Consider the following 25,379-nt stretch of genomic DNA (forward strand, 5'->3'; position numbering starts at 1 on the left):
TCGATTGCAGACGCCGACGCGGCGAGAACGGAGCTCCAGTCCCACTGCCCAAACGGAGTGGAGCCGCCACTGGCCGGGACTTATTCGAGTCGAAACCACTTCCTCTTATGGTCTGGGTCCGGTCCCCGAGCTCGGCATCGGACACCCTTCATGGGGCGCATGCCGACTTCTGGCTCCGGCGCATGCGTCCCATCTTTTCACCGGCCTCGGTTTCGGCTGTCGGACGAGTCGGCAGCACCACCTTGGTAAAAGTCCCGTGAAAGAAAGTTTGCAAACACCCAATAAGGGAGCGCATGATTACTCGATGGGGAAATTTGACGTGATATTGCGTGTTTGCGAAGACCAGATGATGGAAGGCAACTTAGATAGGAATCTGGAACGATGGCCTGGAATTTTCGGTACACCGAATCCAACAGTCCGGGTCCTGACAGGTTGTCAACCGAGGTTTCAATGGTCACCTCAAGGCCTCCACCGGTTCGTCCACTTCATCGGTATGACGATGGACTCTATGTGGGGTTATCCTGCTTTCCCTTCGGTTCTATGGCCTGGACCTGTGTCATTTTTGTGATGCATCACAGTACTTCGTTACCAAATCGATGGTCCACGGGAATTGCATTCGTGGAAGATTCAGAATTCGATTGCAAGGTCGCAGGCGCACGTTACTGTTTATCGCATTAGATCCCAAAGTGTCTACATGAGTCCACAGAATCACGTCGTGATTGAACCGTCTAGAAACTGATCTTCAGATAATGCTTTTGGATGAGGAGACATCTCATACACCGAGCAATATCTATCAACCTCCTCGTGGGCGCTTAGATGCCAAGCCTATTTCGTACAACCAAACGGAGATCTTGAATCCTCCAGGCAACGACCATCCCGTTTATCGTCTAGTTGGAACGCCAACATTCCTTTTGTGAAGTTGACCAATCTCGAGCGTGAAAACGACCCCGCCAAGGCTGCATTCGAATCCGACCCAGCAAATTAGCTTCATCGCAATAGTGGTAATCATACTTGTGCAACATATTTCGAACGGTCTGCGCTAAAATCCTACGTGAGCTCTAATAAACCCCGAGCTCTCAAAGCAAGGATCATCAGTAGTGGCGTAGCAGGTGCTACGTTAGCTTATTGTTGCGCCACAATAAACACTGAACAATGTTAAAGTTAAACCTTCCCCGCCCTCGACCGCGTGTTCACGAACCGCCATATTCTCAACTGGCCGAGAACCGCGAAAGCTCACACCTCTCTGTACAAACACCATGGAGCGCAAAGACATTATCGAAAAGCTGGCTTCGGCCGAGTCCTCGCGGCACAGGCCGATCATGACGATGGCTAACGGCGACAACACCTGGCTCATCTCGATTCCTCGACCAGCCGGCGCAAAAGGCAAAGCATTCTACCACATCTTGCAGGACCCTTGGCTCGTCGGCGATGCCTTGACCCTCTATGCGTGGATCTTCCGCATGCGCCACCCAACAAAGGAAGCCTTCGACAGCTTGGCCGGGATTGAAAGCTGGATCGAGGAGATTGAGACCTCGGCGGGCGGCACGAAAGATGAGGGCGAGCCGTGGCTGGACGCGGTCCTCGTCACTCACATAAACACCGATCACCTGCACGAGGAGACGCTGCGAACCTTCGACGCTAGCACCAGGGTCTTTGCTGTCAAGGAACCGGCAGCGATTATATCGGCTTGGAAGCACTTCGACAGCGTCATCGTCATACCGGATTTTGTGCGCAGCACAGACACGGCATGGCCCAGCATCCCCGAAATACCGAGCTGGCTATCCGTTTTCCGCATCCCAGACGAGTGCGGTGTCTATCCGCTTTTATACCATTGCATGGTATTTAGCTTCACTGGCGCGGAGGGAAAGAGCGAGATGATTTTATATTCTCCGCATGGGGTCGACCCGGATGTTGTCGAAGCCGCACAGAAAGCGAATCCGGAGTCGAGTGTATTGGCGATGGTACACCCGCTTCACAAGACTGGTCTGATGGAGAAAGGCACAACGCTCGGGGTAACAAACGGGCTGAAGATTGTACGAAGGAGCGAGCCGAAGTACTGGTTGGGAACTCATGATGACAAGATCCAGTATTCCGGGCTTCTGAGTTGGGTGCTTAATCACGGCCGCTTGACGTTGGACGATGGTCTTGAGGAGGAAGCTAGGGAGACTGGGCAGAAGTTGCCGAGGCCAAATCTTGTAGAGGTTGGAAATGGCTGTAGTTATATCCTTGTGTAAACACTGCCAACCATTTAGTCATTGCGGTTGAGAATGCAAATCATATGGTCATGGCACATATGTCCAACGACTTCTTCATAACAGGAATAAAGAATTTTGCTATCGAGGCGAATATGATTAAATTAATACGACCATGGAAAACAATATAACAATGATCAGCGATGATAATAATGATTTCAAGAACAAGGTTGATAAAAAGAAACAAACTTGGTAAGAACTCATTGATAGTGGACGATAATTATAGAACTGGTAGCTATGAGCTAGGCAGCATGAATTCACAGTAATCTGAGACAGTATGTGCTAATTTCTAATGAGGCATACGCCTTTATTGATTATAAGTCCCGTATCTTTAGTCTAAGATGTACAGGTGATCCAATCTACTGATACCCGCCCCAGTAATCCGTAACTCCGATTATATTAGGTAGCAATTTACATGCAGGCGGCACCGTCGATGCCGAGGACCTTGCCGTTGATCCACTCACCGTCCTGGGAAGCCAGGAAGCAGACGACACGGGCAATGTCGATGGGGAGACCGACACGGTGCATTGGGGACCAGCCAGCGGCGTACTCATCAACACCCTCGTCGTCGAGCTCGGTGCCGTTGGGGATGTACTCGCGGCAGACGTCACTGGGATAATGTTAGAGCTGGAAAGTGTGTTATGGGTTGTCGGGGATGCTTACCGGTACATGTCAGTCTTGATGCCACCGGGGGCAACAGCGTTGACAGTGATCTTCTTGTCGCCGAAGTCGATGGCCATGCAGCGGACGAAGGTCTCGATGGTACCCTTGGATCCGGAGTAGACGGCGTGCTTGGGGACACCCTTGGCCTGGCCGGTGATGGAGCCCATCAGGATGAGGCGGCCACCGACCTCGAGGTTCTTGTAAGCCTCACGAGCGACGAAGAACTGGCCACGGGTGTTGATGCTGAAGACGCGGTCGAACTCCTCGGGGGTGACGTCCTTGACGTGGCCGAAAGAGACGACACCGGAGTTGGAGCAGACAACGTCGAGCTTGCCGAAGATCTTCTTGGCCTCGGCGAACATCTTGACGATCTGGTCGACGTCGGAGACGTTGGCCTTGATGGAAGCGGCGTCAGAGCCGGACTTCTTGATGGCCTGGACGACCTCCTCGGCGGTCTCGGCGCTGTTGGCGTAGTTGACGATGACCTTGGCACCACGACGGCCAAGCTCCATAGCCATCTCGCGACCAATGCCACGGCCTATAGCAGCCATTGTTAGTTGCATGAACCTTCTTGAGATCGGATGAACTAGACCCCGAGATGCATCACGAAAGCCATGACTAAAGTCTGCCGGCAAACGAGGTGTGCACCATCCAGGGGCAAGAGGAAGTATCAGATGGACTTACCGGCACCGGTGACGAGAGCGACCTTGCCCTCAAGGGACGCAGACGCCAGACCCAGAGGGCCGGGAATGCGGTCGTACTTGGAACCCTTGGACTCGGAGGTAAGGCCAGGCATTTTGACTGATTTGAAGGGGTTGGATTAAGTCGGGGAAATGGTGTATTTATTGAAGAAAAGGTATCGTCGAGATAGACCGAGGAGAAGTCGATTGGTTGTTGAGTGAGAGTGTGGTTGAGTTCTGCTGAGCTGTTTCGAGAACCGGATTGGGAGACGGAAACCTGGGTATTAAATACGACATGTTGACATGTTTGATCGTGTGCGTGTTGGCGTCGGTTTGTTTCCCGCGTCTCCATCACAACCTCGAGATCGCCCGACCGACCGCACCGTGGTTCAGGAGAGAGACAAGCGTAGAGCGTGTGCCTGAGCCTGTTCGTCGCACCGGAGGCCCGTGGAGAGACCGCCGGACATGGACGTGCGCTTCTCGGACGTCCGTGAAACGACACCATTTCGGTCGCTAGTCTGCGGCCACATTGGACCAACGCATCGCTTCCCGCACCAAAAAGCGAGAGCCGAGTGAGCGCCACATAGTCCATCCCTATTCTTTTCTGCTGATCGTCCCTGAGCTAGCGTTGCGTGCCCCCATTTCGTGAAAGTCAGGCCGGTCCCTTGGCGCCGCATCCACATTCTAAGGATAGACGCCGCTTGTGTACATACGCAGCCAACCTTACGCAACCTAACCTCGCTCCCACGCAACCCTTCCTGCAGGAAGTTATTTCAACGAGGCCGCCCGGACCGAGCCCCGGACGCAGGCCAAGGCGGACTGGCGGACTGTTCCACCGTGACGGGCCCCCTTTGCTCGGTCTTGGGCTCTATTCCAAAGACATCATTGGCTTCCCTTGGGCTTGTTCTTGAGCACGACGCCGGTCGCTCTTCCGTTCGGCGCGATGCCCCTCTTTGAGGTCGCTCTCCTGAACGTCTCGTGCCTTACTCGCGCTTCTCTCGCTATTCCGACGAATGCAGCATCCGATGCGCGAGCGGATGGGGCCGATTCCCTCGGGAGGGAAGCGATGGCCCCAGGACTGAAGAGAGGCCGGGGTCCCCCGGGGCTCACCTCCACATCCCGGCACGGATCACCACGTCGTAGGATTGACGCCTTACGTTGCCGGTCAACAGCAGAACATGGCGGCGCCACGAGTCTCAACGTCTTCCGAGAGGATCAGTGCTACATCCGCAGATGAGACTGCGTTTGCAGATTGCAGTCCGGACTCCAGCAGCGTTCCGCTCGCCGGCCGTGAAGATCTCAGTTGGTGATGGTTCATGAACGAAAATAGCAGACTCAATGTGACGATGTCAAGAGGATGAAGTCTTAGATGTGAAGTTGTCAAGGTTCAATGCTACAGCTTCCGTCTCATGATCACAGGTCGTAGTGGAACCGCCTTCAAATTTCATGTGTGAACGGCACCCTTGGCAAAGGCACATCGGGCCTCAACTTACCGAGCGAACGGTTCCGCAACCGCCACAGGATTCGGGGTGGATGCTGATGTCCGGCATCCCATTCCGATCCTTTCGTCGGCAATGGGGCCGTCTAAAGATTCCAAAATCCTCTCGGCGACGGTGCCACACCCGCCACCTGGGCTGCCGCATAAAGCCCTACCGGTAAGACTTGCTCGACACCGGCCCGGAAGCAGCCCATCCCCCGGCCCAGTTCGTTCCATGAGCGACGCAGCCATCCCAAGCGACGTGTGGAGCCCAGGCCATCCCGGGCGAAGGCCGTATTTGTGTTACTGAGCGTTCGTGGCCCGGGCCGAAAGTTTCGTATTCTACGGCTGAGAGGACGGCGCTGCCAGGCCGACCCATGAAGGAAGACCCTGATCCGGCAACTCATCGGTGTTGTCTCATGTGGTCGGATGGTTGTATATCCAATTTCAACTATTCCGCGGGCGCTGAATGCGTGTGGAGGAGTCATCGGATTACTACTTCGTTTCAAGGCCTTCTAATTGACCCCGACCATGTCTATAATGATCTTCGTGTAGTTCGTCGCAGAGATCTAGTTGATGCCCACAAAAGTGTGACTGGCCACGTCTACGATGACACGTTCAGCAAAGCTTTGTTTGAATCGGCATCTACTGAAACCTTTTTGTTCGTCGTGATACTTGACAGCCTACATTTTGGGACGATTCGTGGAATGCGGCTGAATTTCACCATCAGAAAAGGTTTCGATCAACGGCTTCTTCTCCACAGGTCTATCAAATGGAATTTTAAACAATTTATTGGATTTCGCCCCCCGAAAAAGTATAGGGCCGTCACAATGCAACGTAAAATGGTTGCCTGGTGGTGGTCCTCGTCCTTCATTCACAACACAATCGACGTCGATCTTTGCGATGCCCTCATCAAGGCCACTTTTCCAAGACTGCCATGAGCAAACGCAAGGGATCAAACCCGCAGCAAGGGAGACAGCGAGCGAAATTTGAAGGATAATTATTTGATCATGAAACCTTCCCGATCGCTTCTTCAAACGCAGCACTTTCCAACTTGTTCCAACAAACCCTGCCTCAATCTCTTCATTGCATGCATGTTGGTCACACTGCTTGGGGCCGATTCTTGTTGGTTCTGAACACTCACAAAGGCAAAATCCCGTATTATACTGTGGTGGTGTGCTGTCGGCACAAGGGCACCCTACTCGTAAGTTCGGATTCCCCGTCAGCACCACCGTCAGCAGCCTTTTCCGTTGGGCGACCCGTCCCATTTGCGGTGATGACAAACTCTCTCGTATTTTTAGAGCTTGCACCGCAAACCAGGCTGGGCTTATCTCAGATACTTCAGCTGAGCAGCCAAGTCCTCCGCAGGCGATCCTACGAAGTGCAGACTGCAAGAGCAAAGCCCCCACCACCCAACAAACACCTCGAACCAACAACCCTGGCTCCAACAGCATGATAGCCGGCGGAACACCCACCACACCCAAAGGATATTGTTTGCTCTTCGGTCTTGTTCCAAGACAATTAATGAACTCATTCCACGTCAAGGTCTCACAATGGCACCCTTTAATCAAGCCGGCCCCCTCGTGATGATCTGTCTCAGTCTCCTCCACGCGGCTTGGGTGCAATCCCACACACACCCTTATTCAATGAAAATGCAGCCTTGAATGGCAAACACTGTGAGACCAATTCCCAAACGCCCAAGAAATCCCACCGCTGTGGTTCTGGGAGCTCATGCAATGCCTTTCATCTTACCGGATTCCGCAGCCCGCATACTCGAAGTCTTGGCCAACGCCAGTCTCTTGATGATGCCAAGTAGTGAGCCTGTGCCTCCACATGCTCGTCAAAAAGCCTACCCCCAAGAGCCCCCAAAAAGAGGCTGTGAACCCCCACAAGCGCAATATTGGCACATCCTTCGCCCTGCGGCAACAGCGACAGCCTTATCCGTCTGCCTGCAGACCGTCTGACGAGCTTTCTCTTGTGCTGGGCCAAGTAACACCACCCCATCGAAGATCAAAGTCGCCGAATGATGCCCCCGGGCAAGCCAAGCTGATCGGGCTGGGGTGGCTTGGTTCGCATTCCAACCTGTGGGCCCTCTCTCAATTACGCTTATATACATCTCAGACGGGATGTCTTGACTAACAATCAAGTACGCGTGCCAGCTTTTCCCAAGTCAGGGTTTGAAATTGATCTCATATCTTTCTTCTTCTGCACACCAAAAGAACCAAAGAAGGGGAACGCCTGCTTCCGGCATACATCTATCGAGGACCGCACTACACCATCGGCATGGCGCATAGCGGTGACTTGAGCTGTCCTAGAGGAGGAAAGTTCTACGTCTGCACCGGCAGCGCGAAAGAGTTTCTCGGCTGCTGTACCTCGAATCCATGCGCCCACGGCGGAGAATGCCCGGCCGACGACAGGAAGGTATCGTCCTTCAGTCTAGACGTCTACCCCAATATACAGGAGCAAAGCTGTGACGATCCGAGACCCGCGAAAGAGATCTGGTGGACCTGCAAAAACGAACACACGAACACGTTCCCGTTCATCGGATGTTGCGCGACGAATCCATGCAACGAGACAGACGGGCTATGCCCGATAGACAACCTCATCCCGGCCACACTGAGCAAAGACTCTAGTGCAAGAGCATTCTTTGTCGCCAGCGAGGATGCTTCACCAACCCCTTCAGCTTCCGCGTCCGCGACTTCAACACCGGAGAGTGGATCGGGAGGTGGTCTCGCCACGGGAGCCATCGTAGGTATCGCGATTGGAGCTGCCGTTGCCGTCGGCGTTATCATTGCCATCGTCTGGCGATGCGGCTGGCACGCTCGGAAGCGCAACGAAAGGCGCGAGCCGAACTGGGAGCCTGCGTCTCCCGGCCGTCATCCCGAGATGGGCTTCGCCTCATCGCCACACAGCCCTTCACCCTATGATCCATCACGCAGCCCCCGTCCGTATGACCCGGCCCGATGTAAGCCTCTCATCACCTTCTTCCAAAGGATCATGACTGACCATCCAAGCATCCTTCGCCACGACTACCGTCCAGGGATCCTACGCCTCGACCTCGCCGCCACACTCGCCGTACTACGGCTTGAAGCATGCCTCACCCATGATCGATAACCAGCGCATGTCGACATATGCAGACAGCAACGTCAGCTCGATGACTAGTCATACCCCGCATGCAAGACACATTAATCCTTCAGCTGTCGGTGTGCCCGAGCTGCATACAGTCAGCGAGTTAGACGGTGTTGAGCATTACCCTCCGGTGGTACCACCACCGCCACCACAGGAGCCAAAGGCCCCTTTGGCAGAACTTGGGGATGGAATGCCTACGAGTAAGAAGTAATGATAATGTCGGATTATTAGAAAACGGCTAGAGTTCTTAGGAAGCGGGGAGTTCCGGTCATAATCACTATTCTTTCTATGTTTGTACATGCTTGAGGGTGAGTTCATGGGTCATCGTCATCCTCCAGCTTACATGCATATAACTGGCCATGATGGCATGCACGCTGCATGCCATGGTCTGTAAAATAAAATCTTCGTGCTCACGTGTTCTTTTGCCAAGTCAGCTTGCCGACTGGTTTGGCTAAACTTCAAAATTCCCGCGGCCAATCGCTTAGGTTATATTCTATCACGTTTCACAGCGTATTTGACACTCAACATGAAGATATGGTAGTTTGATAATACTTGTGCATTGTGGCTAAGGGTCGATGGTCTACTACATGATCATGTAGTACTTGCGGTACTAGAATGACTGTGAGTAATGACTACCAAAATTGCGGTTTGCCTCCTTTCAAATACATCTCATTTAAACTGAAACCTTGAAATTCAAAAGGCCGCACTGGGATTTGACTACGCCTGGTTGTGCCCGACTGATAGATCTGCAGGGTATTTCTACATAGAACCATCCCTCTTTTTGACTTGGTCCGTCTCAAAGGAGAGACCCGCATCCTTTCTGATAACTCCGTAGATCGCTGAAGCATCAACTTGTCGGTCTGCCTCGTCGGCATATTTCACCGCTTCTTCCAGCTGCTGCAGAATGAGAGACAGCAGTTTAGGCTGTGTACCGCTCTTCAGAGCTTGCCTTCCGGCTGCGACTCCGTTAGTAGCAGGGGACCATGGCCGCTCGCCCCGAGGAGGCATGTAAGCACCGGACGTCAATCGGTTCGAAACCATCAACCCGACCGGACCAATCTGCTCTTGGAGCAAAGCCTCCACGGTTTTGATTCCCAGCCCGGCCTTTTCACCGAGAGTATGGGCGACACCCACCACCTCTACCATGCCCATTGATAAGGTGTTCCTAAACAGTGAGTTCAGTCAATCGTGGTCTTTGCCAGCCGGAGACTTGGTGCACTTACGCAACAGCTTTCAAATAGCTCGCTTGACGAACGTCGTCGCCTGTCGGAACAATGCCCTTCCCCATTACCCCGGTGATGTAAGGACGTACGGTCTCAATAGAACTCTCCTTTCCAGCCAAGATCCACAAGAGTTGCGCCTTCGCAGCTATAGGACTTGCTCCGACAACTGGGGCAGCGACGTAGTCTGCCCCTTTCTCTTGCAGTCTTGATTTGGCGGTTGCCGACGAGGAAGGTTGGATGGTCGAGGTATCAACAATTATCTTATTGTTCAGTTGACCAACCTCCAGAATCTTGTCCAGCACAGATTCAACCGCAGAATCATCAGCCAAGGACATGAATACAATGTCAGAGTTGGACACTAAGTCAGGGATGGTTGATGGAGTGCCCCCTAGTTGTTTAAGAGGGTCACCACGGGACTCAGTGCGATTATAGAAACGAAGACTTGGGCCCTGCTTCTTTGACAGATACTTCTGCAAGTTTGAGGCCATATGCAGGCCCATGGATCCCAGTCCTGGCCTTTGTCAGTACCTGCACCAAAATAAATCTGCATGGCCATGAACGGTGGGCTTACCTATCCATCCCAGTCTGGGAGCAAGAGAAACCTGTGAGGAAGACATGCTGAGTGTGAAGAATGAAATGCTCAAGAATTGTCTTGGAATAGCTTTTGGAGGTAGCACATTGCTTTACATACTTGATCAACGATACGGTCAAGTTCACGTCTAGATGGCGATCTGGAGAAACGGGATAGCTCCGAGCACCGATCTTCCGTTAAGGTTTCGCCGGCAACGGGATCGGAGATTACGGTTGCCTTCCGGCGGAGGTTGTACTTGAGTTGTAGATCCGATAGATTGCGGATTTACTGAGAGTTTCGGGCACTTCATCAATGCCATCAATGCTTTTCTACGCCATGATGCTGTGGAATTTTGGCGGTCCATCGGCACAGGGCGCGAAGCTAGTTAGCATCATTGTCGACCGAGACCAAGTCGGAACCTGCATGAAGCTTTACACAACAGGGATGTCGTGACGGTCAATATAGTTCAAGTAAAATACCATCCGAACAATCTTTGACGTCAAACAACAGATATTATTGAACAGGGGCAAGTCTTCACAAGGATACGCCCTGATTTGGTGGTGGACGGGAGCCGACGGCGGCTAGAAGCAATTGCTGAGGTGTGGGCAACGTCACACACCGCGCGAAAATAAAGTTCGAAGAATGCGAAACTCAATTAGAGAATTCCACCTTAGCTCAACCACTCAAGGAATCATGGGAATTGTGAATCTTGAAGCGTGAATCGAAGATACAGCAGCCAGGCCGAGTATCTGAGTTTCGAACTTTCGGTGGCCGTCAACAATTCAAGCCCGCCTTGCTAGCTCAATCGGTAGAGCGTGAGACTCTTAATCTCAAGGTTGCGGGTTCGACCCCCGCGTGAGGCTCAAATCCTCACCGCGATTGACTCAACACAACCATTCGGGTTTATCTTTTCGTTTTTTTAATCAATTCTGGCTTTTCTGTTTGCGGTTCCTGACGAACGTCAATTGGTGCCTCTGTTTATGGTCTAACCCAGTGTCGGTCAGAATATGGGGTGGTACTAATTACATTCTTTGCTGCTATGTATCTTGAGTTTTACTGTATCTTGCCGGCCAGAGGAGGCTGCTCATGAATTGGCAGGTTTTCAGAGAGAGTTAATGGTCAGCTACTGGGTGATGCGTTTTTGTAGTGAGACAAAATCCGTTGTGCGTTTGGCATTGGGTAAGGAGAAGTAGAACGCCTTTCTTTCATTATCTGCCTAAGCCTACATATCACATGCCGTTGTCTGCCTGAGTCTAAACACAACCTAGGATTGAGGTGCTCCTCATGAAAGGCACCGATGTTTTCTGGAACGCAGTCGAAAAGGGGACCAATCGAATGCAAGCGCCATCGTGTGTCGGTCTCTGTGTCACATCCGAAACAACCCATTTCATACGAAGCTTCCTTGAAGATACGATTCGATTCTTCAGGTGCCACAGAGAGGTCGCGATACGACATATAAGAAGCGTCCGTGAACATACACAGATGAGCACATCGTCGCGGAGTCATCGAACGTAACCAACATAGCAGCGTGAGATATTCTCGTCAACATCATCCCCATCGTTTCCTCGAAGTCGCCCTGCTTCTCGAGAGCTATAACAATGTCTGAATCCCAGATGTCATGCGACGAATACGGTGCCAACCTGGCTTTCCTTCGTTTCGGAATCTTCTTCCTTTTTCTGTTCAGCGCACTACTTGGCGCTACGTTCGGGTCAATTTTAGGCGTCGCGTCCTTCAACCATGAACGCAAGATCCCTTTGGGGCTCTTCATCGCGATTGTGGTGGGAATGTCCTTCTTGGTCTTCTGCGGTGGAATGGCGCGGTGGATACACATATCCATGGACTTGCCTTCAAGACGCAATCCTCACGACTACCCTGACGGTATAACGCATGGCTCGACGGAGTGGCGCAAACATGTGCTTCATTCTAGGCCAGATATGAAATTCAGCATTCGTTTTGGAGTCTGGTTGATCTGGATAATGCACAAGCTCCTTCACATGGGAGATATGATTTTCGACTCCCCCGTGGGCCCTCAGAAGGAAGGTGATGTTGAGACGCTACGACCTAGGGGCAATAGGCTGGCCCATTTAGAACCGCCCGGTAACACGAGAAACGGCAACTCGCCGCCTGGTCCTGAGCCAGCTATCAAACCAATTCCGAATCCAGCCCCTGTCCGAACCTCGATCCCAGCCTCTAAGCTGCAACCCGAGCCAACTCCCGTTTTTATCCCAAGGCCACTCACGAACATAGAGAAGGGCCGAAGAGCGCTTGAAACCTCTGCCAGAGTTGATGCAACCTATGGGCGCCACGAGTGTCTTCGGAGAGATTCTCATGACATAGATCTCAGATCGGGGCAAAAGCGTCCAGTACTAGACAATTCTACTGTTCGGAATGCGTCCAATCGTTGGTGGATCAGGAGCGAAGGCGAACCTGTTAAAGGTATGCCACGTGGAGGTTCTCACACAGTTGCCAATGATCCTCACTCTGAGTGAACATGAGCAGTTGGACGACAGCTACATACTGTATAAGCTGCAAGGTACACCTGAAAGACTCATTGTCTTGTGATATTGACTTAAGTATGCTTCGTTCCATAGCGTCGTGAACACGGGTTGGATGGATTCGGTTGTGAGTGGCGACGCCAGATTGTATTTCTTTACACGCAGCGAAAAGGAATTGGTGCTTACTTTTAATGAGATTTTGTAATTTGGCTTGAAATACTTAAAAGTAATCACATCAACGTGAGCACTGAAACCCCAACATAATGCCCAAGCCAACGTCCAATGACCCATGCTGAAGCCTCATATGTTCGACATCTCACTCTGTACGCTTCGGGAAGTCTGGCCGATGTATGTCTGCGCTGTGATATCGGAAAAGATTTTTGATGGATTGAAATTCAGATGGCAACCTTAAGCGCTTTACTGACATGTGCTGCTAGAGTCCCAGATGCAATGGAACCAGACACGACTCATGGAAGCAAACTCTTCGTCAAGAACCAACGGACGGGGCTCTTTCGGAAGGTTTCCACAATCGGCGATACAGGAGGAGCCCGCGACCAGGGGGCATGCTACCCTACGACAAAATGCGATTCTAATGACGACATGTTGTTCAAGCACGGAAAAGACTCGGACAATTCCGTTCTGGGCTTCCCCTCAACTCTTCCCCGGAGATGAGATGACAGCCGTTGGCTGCGCAGCTGAGCACAGGGTTAGGAGGACGAGGCAGTCTTCCACATACGAAGAAGGATATGCCGCGACAACATCTAATTAATATTACCCCTTTTCTCAAAAGCAGGATTTGAGTATGCCGCCATCAGATCATCTGAACGCTCTGGCTAATCAAGCATAACTATTACCCGTACCAAGCTTCCATCACGCCGCAGCGTCGCAGCGCATTAGAGCGAGCGCATCACTCCCTCTCGCTGCCCTTGCATTGGTGCCGCGTAACCGCGTCGACACACCCTCAGCACTCGCTTATCCGACGCACGTCGACGAAAGCGGAAATCATCGAAGAGCCAGAATCGAACGTGTGAAACATGCCAAATTTCCTCTGCCTTGATTTCTGCATCTGCCAACACTGCACTGGCTCCAAAAATTATCGAGATCTGGTCGGACGAATTGCCGTGCAGGGCGATGAGAAGAGGGTGACAGGCCACGAGATCCTACTGGCGATAATCTCCTTGCGCAGTGGACCACCTCACAGAGCCCACCTTACACGGTTACCTCCATGTTGACAACATGGGATTCTATCCAGTGAAGTTTTTCTTTTCCATCAAAGAACTCCATCAATAAAGCTGGGTCGGGCGATGACATTGGCTAGAACTTGAGTAAATTGGAGCTGTGGGCTGTGATTCACGGCTAAAGAAAACCCGTGCCAACGGCCTCCGCGGGGTTCAGGGGCTAAAATGTGGCCAAAAAGAAAGCACAATTCAGTCACACTACCAACGGTCCAACAATTAAGCAGCGCCGTAGAAGCGACTTCTACCGAGATCACTTCCAGTTTGCCAACAGCCACTTAACGGTGACTAGCACGTCGTTGAGACGGTTGATCGTTTGGGTGTAACCGACCCGAGCGCGCCCACGTTGCAGTCGCAAGGCAGATCCAGGTCACCAACGGGTGCGACCTTGCGGTAATTTATCGTGGTTCTGACATGCTGCAGCGGGGAAGAGTTGCACCGAGACTCATAACTCCAGCACAACTTTCATATTAAGCACAAAACGATGGTGGACAGGTCGCTGGCGGCGCCGTGCGCTGCTACATGGGGGCTGAGATGAATGATCTGCCCGTCCGGCCCTAGCCCGAGAACTCAGAGCGTCGCAGTTCGCGGAGGATTTGTTCCTGTGCCTGGACCAGAAATAACAGCGCTGTTAAGTATTGCAACCGCTCAGAAACTGTCTGTGGTAACACGTCTTGTAGCTCCGTATATGTAGCCACGACAACTGATAGTTAGAAGGGAAGAAGTTGTATGCCCAGGTATACATGTTATCTTACAACACCGAGTTATTCCCATCACACAGGCATAGCCCACTGATGTGATCTCTGTGCATTCAGCTTTGACCGCGTTCCATTGCGAGAAAAAAAACAGCCGTCTGCCTGCCCACGAACACGCCCCCACCAATATCAACTCCATTATATGGGGGGCGTGTCAAAGTCCCACAGGCGGCTCCCCGTTTCAATCGAACGATCCAGACGTCGGAGGTTCTTCTGCTTACAGACTGGCATGCCTCACCATCTTAACCGGCAATTCGATGTCCACAATGGCATTGGTCCTATGATGTCGTTGGTAACGGGAATCAATTTCAATTGGCGGCTCGAGGCCCTGTCTCTCACTTTCTACCGTGAGGCCGTCTGCGCCGCTCATTGATCGTCATTGCTAATCGTCGCAGTGCCTCCTCCCTCTGCCTCAGCCACGATCTTCGTCCTTACAACCTTGCCAGTCGTGTCCATGTAGATGTTGCTGAACGCCTCCAAGCCGGGGTATGGCGCATATACGTATTGCATCTCAAACTCCTTAACCTGCCCGTCAATCGAGATGGTCTTGTTGTGGCCGCTGAAGGTCATGTCGCGGCTGTAATATCCGACAACGCGGCGTCCCGTCTCGTCGCCGTTGTTGTTCAGGTACACGTCGAACAGCGAACCGTTCTGCGCGAGCACGCGATTTGTGTGTGTGCGACCGGAGAAGTCGTTGACTGAGTACAAGATGTTGTTCTCGATGCGGTAGGTCAGGTCGCGCTTTGCGACCGAGCTCGCGTCCGTCTCGACGGGGCTCGTGATGACGTCGGTAGTCTTGTTGACGATGTCACCGACCGTGTCGCCCAGCGTGGCGATGATGGGGTTGAGATCGATGCTCGTGAGGACGTCGTCGACCATCTTTACGACATTCTCCAGGCGGGCCTCGAGCTCGACCTTGGCAGACACGTTGTAGATGCCCAGCTTGACACGATCGATGCTCGCGTCGACGCCAGCCTGGAAGTGCAGCAGGTTGAGGACCTTTGCGTCGAGGTTCACCTTGGCCGTGATGTTCTTCACCTCGATGCTGATCTCGCCGACTGATACAGAGGCGTTGAGATACACATCTGGAATGGGGTTGAGCGTATCGATGCCGGTGCTGGTGCTTTCTGTCTCGTATACGGCGGACTCATTGTCACCGCGGCGTTCGAGAGTGTATCCGAAATAGCCATCACCCTTGGTGTCATCCTGTGCGAGGGCGACAGTTGAAAGAGCGGCAAGCAAGGCGAATGCCCTGCTGATGAAGGGGCCCATGGCGAAGATTTGATGAAGTCTCGTAAGGAACGAATGAATGGCACAGCAGGCCGTTGAAGATGTTGAGACGACAGGAAGAAAGGCCGCAGACGAGCAAGGTCTACTGCTCACATGGACGCGGGGAATACTGGATAGATGTATGGTCTATTGACGCATGTGGGAGGGGATGCGAGGCCCAGATGTGATGACGAGGGAATTCTCCCAACGCCGGCAGGCATCACACCCACACCACTTCAATACAAATCCATGCTAAGATCATGGGTAAGTCTCCCCATCCCCAAAGCCCACACTTAGTCGGTTATCCTCTCGGAAGCCTCCTCCGCACGCGAAGCCCACGTTCAAGCGAATCACCCGACTGGTTCATCCCACGGCGTAAGGCCCAGACCGTCGACGCGACATCGATATCCCATGCATAATGGACGGCAATTTCACTTTACCTTGGAAACTTGGAAGTGATTCCAAGGAAAACATGCAGCCCATCGGCCCGGGGGCTTGCAGCATGTCTCGGCATGAGATGACTAGCCACGCTTTGGAAAGGGGGGCGGCGGGGGGCCAGCTGCCAGCACCGCCTTTTCGGAACCGTTGTCATTATCCGCCCTAGATATGGAACCGCATTGGACCAGTCCCGCTTAGGGTGTGGATGTGTCACTGCTCCGCAATGGACAGGGGACGCCGATGAGGTAAATTGACAACCTTGATTTCGCTGAAGGACGATGCCGCCTTATATCTCCCGGAGGCCCTGTCGCCGTGACTGGAGTATCTCACAGCTCACCAGCGTCAATCCGTTCCTTGTCTCTCCCCATCTGGTGTTGTCGTCGTTCCTTCATTCACTCCTTCACACAAGCACGCACCTCAATCAAGATGAGGTACTCCATTCTTTCATTCCTTCTCGCGGTCCTCGTCTCGCTCGCGGTGGCACAAACTCCCACCGCGACGGACACTGCTGAGACAACCACGGCAGCCGACCAACAATCCTCAACACCACAAGCAAGCGGCTCCGCGACTACCCCAACCTCGACAGCTGCGCAAGGAACCAGAACAAATGGCAGCGGCGGGGGTGGAACGACCACGGCCACGTCCAGCACACCTCCTGCGGATGTCTACCTCAAGGTCCCTGAGCTCTCCGTCGGGCGCATCGAGCTCGACGTCGACAACCTCAACGCCGAGATCAATCTCGCTGCAGAGGTTGCCAAGCTCGTAACTATCAATGCTGGCGTGCAGGTCGGCATCGAGAAGGTCAACATCACCATTGCTGACGTTTCAGCGGAGCTCGAGCTTGTCATCCGCCTCGGTAATCTTGTCGACATTGTCAACCGTACCTTGGCATCCCTCGACCTGAACCCGCTCCTGATCAACCTCCTCGACACAGTTGGAGATGTCGTCGACGACGTCATCGGCGCCGTGGATGGTCTTCTCGGCTCTATCGTCAACGGCGACACCAAGATCAACTTCCTCATCGACAACCTCGGCAACATTGTGCAAGAGGTCACCAACGCTGGCAGTAGCGCTCTTAGCAGCATCATTGGCAACTACCAGCAGAACATGACTTTCACTGGATCTCAGACGGACCTCGGCAATGGCTTGGTTCAAAAGGTCTACGAGTATGCTCCGCTAAGCTCGTTAGTCAATATCGTCTTCAACACGCTCGGCCAAGTTGTCCGAGCTACGGTTGTGAAGGGTGGATCAACAGGAACTTCGACTACTTCGGGCACTACGGCGGCAGCCACATCTGCTGCGACAAGTGCTGCACCTGTCACGACGACAGCGGCGGCTAGCACGTAGGCCTGATATTTTAGCAATAATACGTTTAGAGACATACAGTTTCTTACACTCAAATAATGCTGTGATTCTGATCAACGATGTCTGTCTTAGTAGCTATCAAAGCCGGTCTTTGCCGCTGCCAATCACGTCTATAACTGTGTCGCTTCAGAGTCCCATCACCGGTCTTTGCCGCTGCCAATCACGTCTATAACTGTGTCGTTTCAGAGTCCCATCACCGGTCTTCCCCTCTGCTTTCAGGTAATGAGCTTTGCCATTCTGGCGGAGATGTTCCGCGAGGCAGCGGAGCTCAACCTTTGTAGCTACGATTCTGCTACTAATCTTTAGTATCCGCACCATACTCGCTATCATCTACCATGAATGTTCAATGTGTCAGCTAAAGGGAACCCTGACTTGCTATTTCTTCTTTGGGGATGAGACGAACTGGCAAGATCTGCACTTGATTGATCAATGAGGGTTCCTGCGGGAGCGGATGACAATTTGTGTTCTTGCTATTTACCAAACTTCCAAGGAGTGAATTATTTGAAGGCAACCAAAGTAAATGGTCGTAGGGCTTTTTCATTCGTTGGGATCTCGAAACTGTTTGAATACACCTAGACTTTAGATTTGATTAATGGCTTACTTCGTAGGTAGATACGTTCCCCACTGAGAGCAAGTCTATACATGTGCATACCTCAGATGTCACCACTTTGAGCCACTACCCTCAAGGTTGTGAGAGTGCAAAGGGTGACTCGTCACCTCCGGGTAAGGCCTCGAAAAAACTTTCTTTGAAACATCTGGTCAGATTTCGTAACTCCGAAACATTCCACTGATATCCGCTGTTGTACATTAAAGTATTCCCTAGACTTGCGACTGCATTATCATTGTTTCCATTCCTAACACTCCAAATACTCACCCAACTTGCATGCACAAAACCAAGACACCTACTCCGTCACTTCTTTTCTACCAAAACCGCCAGGCCACCGTTAGCACAAGAACACAACTCGGAAGCTTGGATCGTTACAGAATGGAAGTTCTTAAGCCTGTCGCCAGCAGCAAGCTGGCCATCTGGGACTTGCCTATCGAGATTCTTCAGGACATCTCATGCTCACTGGCATCCAAAGATCACCTTCAATGGGCATTGGTGTCGCGATGGTTCAGCTCCGTTCTTTGTCAGCGCCTGGTGCCAAATGCCGTGGCCCGAGATGAAAGTTACGCATTCATCTGGGCCTCTATCACTGGACATCTCGACATCATGAGACAGTGTATCGATCTTGGCATGCGCCCCAGACTGTCGGTTTCGTTCATATCGGCCAAAGAATGCTATGAACAACTTCCGATAGTGGGTGCCAGCTTGCTTTCAGGCGACGCTGACGCCGCGCAGTTATTGATGTCAAGAGGAGCCAAGCTCAGCGACTTGCCTCTGCAGGGGCCGTCTAAACGTCGGAATCCTTTATATTTCGCCCGTCATACAGCAACACTCCGCCTTTTGCTACAGAAGAGCACTCGACGATACACAAATCCCTGCGACAGCGACGGCCTATTCAAAGATATGATCAAGAACTCAGTTCCTGACGAGGTGTTTTCCCTCGCTCTTGAGAATTCTGTCTTTCCACTCAACCCCAGGATTGTCTGTGAAGCTATCAGCTACGGCCGAATATCCCTCGTCGAGAAGTTATTTCTCACGGTGCCAAGGCTGTCAATCTCTGATGATGAAGGTCGACTTTTTGATGGGTCAACTGCGCTGTGGTACATCTACAGCGCATTGGAAATGGTGTCATCTGCAGATGATATTCATCGTATGTTGCAGGTCATCAACGAAGCTACCGGTGCGCTTCCCCCAAGGGGCTTCAATCCTGTTATGAAGCATATCCTACGGGCTGCGATGACACATACCTTGGTCAGTAAGGAGAGCCTCGTCTGGCTCATGAGCAACGGGCTCGTAAACCTTTCTTCCAAGGAGGATCGAAGAGCCTTTCATGAAGCGGTTCATGAGATAGCATCCAACCTGCGATGGCTAAATTCGTTCACTATGAACGAAAAGATGAAGGTCCTTCTCGAATACGACAGTACCATTGCTCTATACTTACCCATAGGTAACGCATCCTACATGGGTAACATCACCTACCCTTGCTTTCTTGACGCCCTCGAAGTCAAGATTCTAGCTGGCGAGATGGCCCGGGAGGTTTGCATGACAGCTAGTCAGCTGCTGGCTAAGCTGCTCGGATGTGGTACTGGTGAGGGAACTTTGCACCGCACCGCCAACGTTGTGGAGAAATTAGTGTCCCTCGGCGCTTCAGGATCAGTATTTGTCAAGGAGCATAGATCTTGGCGCCGAACTGTGTACCTCACACCGTTGATCTTTGCCTGCAGGATCACCTTAGATCCTCAACATGGTCGAAGATGTATCATGCCTCGAAGTGAAGCATATGATATGTCAACTGGTTCTGGCAAGGAAATCACGACTTATGGCGGGTATCTAAGTCTTCGGCGGGCGGGTATTGCACAGATCATTCGAGCTTTACTACCAGGTGGTGATGTTTTAGCTATAGATGCAGATGGCTTTACCGGACTAGACCACGTCAAGTTGAGCGGCATTTGTAGCGATATACCAGAGTTTCTTACAGCTGCCGAACGCGAAGCTGAGTATTTCAATTTTTAAGGGGGATAGTTTGGGCTGTCGCGAGCATAAGATCGACGATGCAGCAAGAACAATAAACTTAACAGGGATGTTGGGTTTTTTGTCCAGGCAGATAACTACTTACATTAGGTCTGATAGTCTATTTTGCTCACACAATTTTATTCTTACTGTCGTCCCTGTCGTCCCTGTGGTTACTGCTTTTCTTATCTTGATTCCTTTTCCTGTCCCTGTTGTTATTGTCGTTGTCGTCGTTGTCGTCGTCGTCGTCGTTGTCGTCGTCGTCGTCGTCCCTATCGTCGTCTATGCCCACCACCCGCCCTGATAGCAGAACTCTAAGCAAAATAGGCCAGGGCAAGACAAAACCAGTTGATTTCAATTACATATTCTTCCAGAGAGATATAATCCTGATAATTAACCACTCGGAAATTGAGACACATAGCTCAAATGATCAATGGCGGCAAACGTTTTCGTACGGGTTGAATCCTCCGTGCGGGTCCTCCAGTGTTGACCAGCTGCTAAGTTCTCTTCGTGCCAAGAATTCTAATATTCTCAAGTCTCTTAGTTTTCCTTCGAGCTGGTCTGCCAGGTGTTGGAGATCTCTGCTAATTGCCTCCTGCAGGGCTAAATCTCGCTTTTGGAAATCCCACCTGGCCTTTCGAGCACGTTCGAGCTGAGCAATGCCCCCCGCCATCGCCATCGCAACAAAAACAATGGCAACTACAGAGTTTGATGCGTAGGTTGGAAACTGACGCTCTGGTGAGCCCTTCTGAGTGAATGAGGCGTCATCGTATCTCGAACGAGCCGTGGTACTGTGTGAAGGGCGAGGTGCTTGCTGAGTCCGCTGTCTGAACTCACTCCAACCCAGTCCATACTTTTCATAGAGCAATCGCTTCTTTGGATCGCTGAGTATCTTGTGTGCCTCAATCAGAAGGCGGTAGCGTTCAGTCATAGTTGTGTGCGAAACACTGACCACGCGGGTTTTGTTTAGAGTACGAAGATCAGGGTGATATAGCTTCACGAGCCGGTAGAAGTGCTTTTTGGTGTAAGGCAGCCCCGGTTGCGCGCCCAGAATCTCATGGGGTGATGGAAAGCGGGTCCGAGGCCATGGAGCCTCGTCACTGAGCTGATGAGGAGACTTTCGAGGCTTATGCCTGTCTGAGTGCAGGTATCGTCGGTGTGCTTTGAGTAGAGATTGCGGCGCAGCCCCCCATTTAATGATGAGAGCCATAGAAAAACGTCGAAGATAAAAAGTTCTTAGATTGAATTGACTCTGAGGCTTCGGAGTTATGTTTATGGATAATAGGAGATCGATCTAGCTGATGGAAGGATCGAGACACAGCGGATGAAGACGGTGATTGAGGCTCTATATGACTTGGACTCTCTACCTTGATGTACAGGGCGATTCAGTATAAACGTCGAGTCGCAGCGACTGCGGGGTCAACTTGCGCATACCTGCTCGGAAGCTGAGCCAAACGAGAGGTGCGCATGACTGCTGCATGATGCTGCCAAGACGTGGACGTTCATAAAGCTTCGAATCTGAAGTACCAAGCTCCATCATGAATTATAATGAAACAGCATGTACTTGGGCCATAGCCCGAGTAACATACGCCGTGTGCAATCTGCTTGATGCAATGATGACCTGTGCTGTAGTGTAAAATAGCCATTGCACTATTAGTCTTGACCAAAATATCTGGATATTCGGGGCACTCGCTCCTGCCAACTAGAAATGAGGAAAAAATCCCACTCAATGTTTGATTTACTTCCCCATTCGACGAAGCCAGTAAGTGTGTCCAAGTTCATTCGCGCCGCCGCATTCCCGTGACCCTTGCGGCAGTATGAGCAAGTTTCGGTCTAGGAACCTCCACCCAGATACGAGCAGTCAAGGCAGCTACCAACCGCGATTAGCGCATCTTTTTTATGATGTATCATACGTCCAGACACAATAAAAGGTCAAGATTGTCCATGCCTACCCGTCACATTGTTGACATTGCAGCTTGTGAAAATGGCAGTCAAGATAACCGACAGGTTCACCTTCGTACCTGAGTTTTGCCTCTGTGCGACGGCTACCAGTCTCTTTTTGATGATATCCTCCAGAAACTATCGATTGAAACTATGGGAAAAGGGGGGCGCCGAGGGTTGGAATTCCAGCCCAAGCCAGCCGGTTCGCTGTGATCCGAACTGCAATCAGCCTCCTAAGGTTCCGCTGGTCTGGTCGCAGGAGTATGTGATTTCTTTTTTCCACGCCTCCTCATCGTTGTACAATGAAACTCAATGACGATGCTGACTTTTTTCTTTTCTTCCCTAGGCTTGTCGACGCCACCCTCGCGGTTGCAATCTTATCTGCAATCCTTATGCTTGCACGATTCATCATGGGCTTTTTCGGTCAATTCTCTCAAATCTTTTCATTATTATACGATGGTCTTCTCGCGTTCTTCTGGTTTCACAGCCTATCATCGCAGGCATCGCCAGTCTTTTTGGATATGCAGCATCCGAGCCCTCTCCCGTGGTAGCTGACTCGGCGATGCCCAGAGGACATAGCTACACCTTGTCGGGTCACCCAGGCCAGCTTTGTCATTTCGGCGCTCGCAACGCTCTTCTATACTGCAAGATTCATAGGAACGAACGTGGAAGTAGCCAGGGTCTGGCGCAAGACCCATGGAGACGACTACCAGCTTATCACGGAGCAACTAGACGAGGAGAGAGGCATGGGCCGTGAGGAGGCGGCAGCAAGGGAGAGAGAGCGGCATTTGTATCGTGAAGCTCTTAGTCCGGTGCTTGCTTTTTTCCCTGAAGATGCCAGGTAGAATAACAGAAACGATGACGATAACAAGGAAGACGATAACAAGGAAGACGATAACAAGGGCGACGGTGACAAGGACAACAGTGACATGGAGGAAGATAACAATAAGGACAGAAAGGGGAGGTTATAGACCGCAGCAGTAATAAAATAACCTTTCAGGAAGTTTACCACACCGTTGTGACACGCTTTACAGTCTATCAGTTTGAAGATAAGATGTAAGGGTGTAAAGCTGCGAGTTCAGCTTAGGCGACTTCGTCGCCCTTCCACTGATATGATAACCAGTGGAGGTCCCCCGCTACAAAGAGATACCCATATGAGTTCACGCATCTGTGTCTGCACAAATACGATAACCGCGATGCTTGACTGGTATAATTCTCTGGCAGCGTCTCTTCGGAGGTATCCATTAAGGAAGGCCACCTTGGCCTTGGACAACCTCATTTGTCCCTGAAACATTGAGGCTAATTGAATGACTCAACCCTATCGTCCAGCGAAAAGTCTGCATTCTCTTAGATTAGGAGCTACGAGTCAGAGGAATCTGGACATGCTATTGTCTAAGCTTTCACTACCATGTCATATGGACCACCATACATGAGGATACGGACTGCATCTTGTTTGGAAAATACTCGTCCGCTGCCGTTTCTTCACCAAAGAGCTGTTGCATGGATTCTATTGACTCTGGCAAATACTTAGTTATAACCCGTTCCAGGACTCCTTACATGCAAAGTGCCCTTGCAAAGAAGTCGACCAGCTTCGGTCCACTCTTTGACACATCCTGATACAACTCAACGTGGCCAGCCCGACCAATGACAAAAAGCTCCTTCGGCTCTTTGGCCCTCTGTAGAATCTGTTGACTATATGGGAACGTCATTGCCTCGTTTCCGGCAACCAACAGCAGAGGCCGCGGCGAGATCCACTCAACATATTGAAATGAGTCAAATGTGACGAGAAGCTCCATGCTCCTCGTCACCATCTCGTTGGTGCATCTCGTGTTACTCCACCGAAGATCATTGTAGTATGCCCTAATGTCCTCCCTTGGGTGGGAAAACACGTCCAGGATGTTGTGAGTCACTGACGCCTTGCCTTCCATCTCGTCGATCCGAGCCTTCGCGGCCTGCTCCAAGCCTTGGGACAGTTTCACAGCGTCGATTTGTCCGGTTGCTGGATCCTTCATGCCTTCTCGGGTCAAAGTGCCAAAGCACATTGCAGATACGCCGGCGACAGCCTGGATACGCTGATCTGTTGCTGCAGCGCTGATTCCGTAGCCTGCAGAGGCGCAGACGCCTACACAGCCAATTCGGGACGGGTCGACTACGTCGCTTCCAAGGGTTGAGAGATATGTGACTGCGGATTTGATGTCTTCGACACGTTGTGCTGGATCCTCTAAGCCTCGGGGTAAGCCCTCGCTTTCTCCCTGGTAGGCTGCATCAAAGGCGAGGGTGATGAACCCTTCAGAGGCAAGGGTTTTGGCGTAAAGGCCGGAGGCTTGCTCTTTGACACCTGTACCCTGGTGACCAACAACAATTGCAGCATTCTTGCGGTCGGGAGCTGACGCGGGAGGAAAGACAAGATTTGCAAAGATCTTCAGCCCGCGGCTGTCGTAGGTTACCTGGCGTGATGTTGCCATGACTCTCGTATGTTGAGCTGGCTGACGTCCATGATGCCCGTGATTGGCACTTGAGTGGACTACTCCTTTGTATTTATCCTTAGATAATTATCGTAATGGTTTGAATAAGACAATTCCGAGATTATTATTCACTCATAGAAGTCAGTAGTCGACCTCGGCTGAATCTTGGCAGTAGGGCGTAGGGCGTTCAGTAGCTAGGATTGATGTACTATGATTCGCATCCAGGTTCCATTTTGTGGAATCCAATGCTCCAGTAGAGTTCAATATCTAGCGAAATTCGGCGAATCAGTTAATGCAAAGTTGCGGAGTTACCAGCCTCTCTGGATACCTTACGAAAACGACTACCTAGAACTATTATGAGAGTCGAGCAAGGTTCATGATTATCTCCGTTAACTCGTGATATTGAGGTTACCGGATTTGTGGAGGACCCCGAACAGTTGAATGCTATTTTCAGTAAGCCTGTAATTAACATGGGCTTCATCCGAATGAATCTGGAAGGTTTGTTGGCTTTTAACTAAGCCTCATAGTAGTGGTGGTTGGTATGAAAATAAGCCGGAAAAGCCTTTCCTGAAGCAGCAGCTCAGTACTGATCAGCACAGTGCTATAAGAGAGCGTTCCTCATTTGGATAGATTTCAAGATGAGGAGATATAACTTTTGGTTGAATCATGACCATGTATTCAGATCAAAGCACATGGCAAGATTGAGAACCAGCGGCGCGATGATTTCGACGCACACTCAGTGGGGGACTTGCTTACGTCTTACGGGCATAGGCCTTGACTCTATTCGCAGAGATGCTACCGGAA

The 25,379-nt window shown here is 51.5% G+C and overlaps 9 protein-coding genes across 9 annotated transcripts; 4 read left to right on the forward strand and 5 right to left on the reverse strand.

The window, feature by feature from the left end:
• Nucleotides 1–1,256: 1,256 nt before the first annotated feature.
• Nucleotides 1,257–2,234, forward strand: CGGC5_v006906 (uncharacterized protein; the record flags this gene model as incomplete). The annotated part of the gene is made up of 1 exon (XM_032019793.1): nt 1,257–2,234. One exon carries the CDS (start codon nt 1,257–1,259, stop codon nt 2,232–2,234), a length of 978 nt encoding a protein of 325 aa, XP_031883179.1.
• Nucleotides 2,235–2,663: 429 nt separating this feature from the next.
• Nucleotides 2,664–3,711, reverse strand: THR1-1 (Trihydroxynaphthalene reductase; the record flags this gene model as incomplete). The annotated part of the gene is made up of 3 exons (XM_032019794.1): nt 2,664–2,862; nt 2,916–3,453; nt 3,600–3,711. The coding sequence occupies 3 exons, from the start codon at nt 3,709–3,711 to the stop codon at nt 2,664–2,666; spliced, it is 849 nt and encodes a 282-aa protein (XP_031883004.1).
• A 3,644-nt stretch (nt 3,712–7,355) lies between these two features.
• CGGC5_v006908 (uncharacterized protein) lies at nt 7,356–8,412 on the forward strand (the record flags this gene model as incomplete). The annotated part of the gene is made up of 2 exons (XM_032019795.1): nt 7,356–8,037; nt 8,087–8,412. 2 exons carry the CDS (start codon nt 7,356–7,358, stop codon nt 8,410–8,412), a joined length of 1,008 nt encoding a protein of 335 aa, XP_031883006.1.
• A 548-nt stretch (nt 8,413–8,960) lies between these two features.
• Nucleotides 8,961–10,041, reverse strand: CGGC5_v006909 (putative 3-hydroxyisobutyrate dehydrogenase; the record flags this gene model as incomplete). Its single annotated transcript, XM_032019796.1, has 3 exons — nt 8,961–9,366; nt 9,425–9,935; nt 9,996–10,041. The coding sequence occupies 3 exons, from the start codon at nt 10,039–10,041 to the stop codon at nt 8,961–8,963; spliced, it is 963 nt and encodes a 320-aa protein (XP_031883005.1).
• Nucleotides 10,042–14,846: 4,805 nt separating this feature from the next.
• On the reverse strand, nt 14,847–15,752 carry CGGC5_v006910 (uncharacterized protein; the record flags this gene model as incomplete). Its single annotated transcript, XM_032019797.1, has 1 exon — nt 14,847–15,752. One exon carries the CDS (start codon nt 15,750–15,752, stop codon nt 14,847–14,849), a length of 906 nt encoding a protein of 301 aa, XP_031883176.1.
• An 861-nt stretch (nt 15,753–16,613) lies between these two features.
• CGGC5_v006911 (uncharacterized protein) lies at nt 16,614–17,534 on the forward strand (the record flags this gene model as incomplete). Its single annotated transcript, XM_032019798.1, has 1 exon — nt 16,614–17,534. The coding sequence occupies one exon, from the start codon at nt 16,614–16,616 to the stop codon at nt 17,532–17,534; it is 921 nt and encodes a 306-aa protein (XP_031883175.1).
• Nucleotides 17,535–20,082: 2,548 nt separating this feature from the next.
• CGGC5_v006912 (uncharacterized protein) lies at nt 20,083–21,021 on the reverse strand (the record flags this gene model as incomplete). Its single annotated transcript, XM_066151764.1, has 5 exons — nt 20,083–20,267; nt 20,320–20,469; nt 20,532–20,536; nt 20,625–20,896; nt 20,962–21,021. 5 exons carry the CDS (start codon nt 21,019–21,021, stop codon nt 20,083–20,085), a joined length of 672 nt encoding a protein of 223 aa, XP_066008825.1.
• A 1,132-nt stretch (nt 21,022–22,153) lies between these two features.
• On the forward strand, nt 22,154–23,081 carry CGGC5_v006913 (uncharacterized protein; the record flags this gene model as incomplete). Its single annotated transcript, XM_066151765.1, has 4 exons — nt 22,154–22,371; nt 22,457–22,533; nt 22,681–22,922; nt 22,983–23,081. 4 exons carry the CDS (start codon nt 22,154–22,156, stop codon nt 23,079–23,081), a joined length of 636 nt encoding a protein of 211 aa, XP_066008853.1.
• A 582-nt stretch (nt 23,082–23,663) lies between these two features.
• Nucleotides 23,664–24,575, reverse strand: ycjY (Uncharacterized protein; the record flags this gene model as incomplete). Its single annotated transcript, XM_032019800.1, has 1 exon — nt 23,664–24,575. One exon carries the CDS (start codon nt 24,573–24,575, stop codon nt 23,664–23,666), a length of 912 nt encoding a protein of 303 aa, XP_031883177.1.
• Between the last annotated feature and the right edge of the window lie 804 nt (nt 24,576–25,379).

Source organism: Colletotrichum fructicola, assembly GCF_000319635.2.
Source record: "Colletotrichum fructicola Nara gc5 chromosome Unknown KSG_Nara_v1_contig04, whole genome shotgun sequence".
Taxonomy (NCBI): Eukaryota; Fungi; Ascomycota; class Sordariomycetes; order Glomerellales; family Glomerellaceae; genus Colletotrichum; species Colletotrichum fructicola.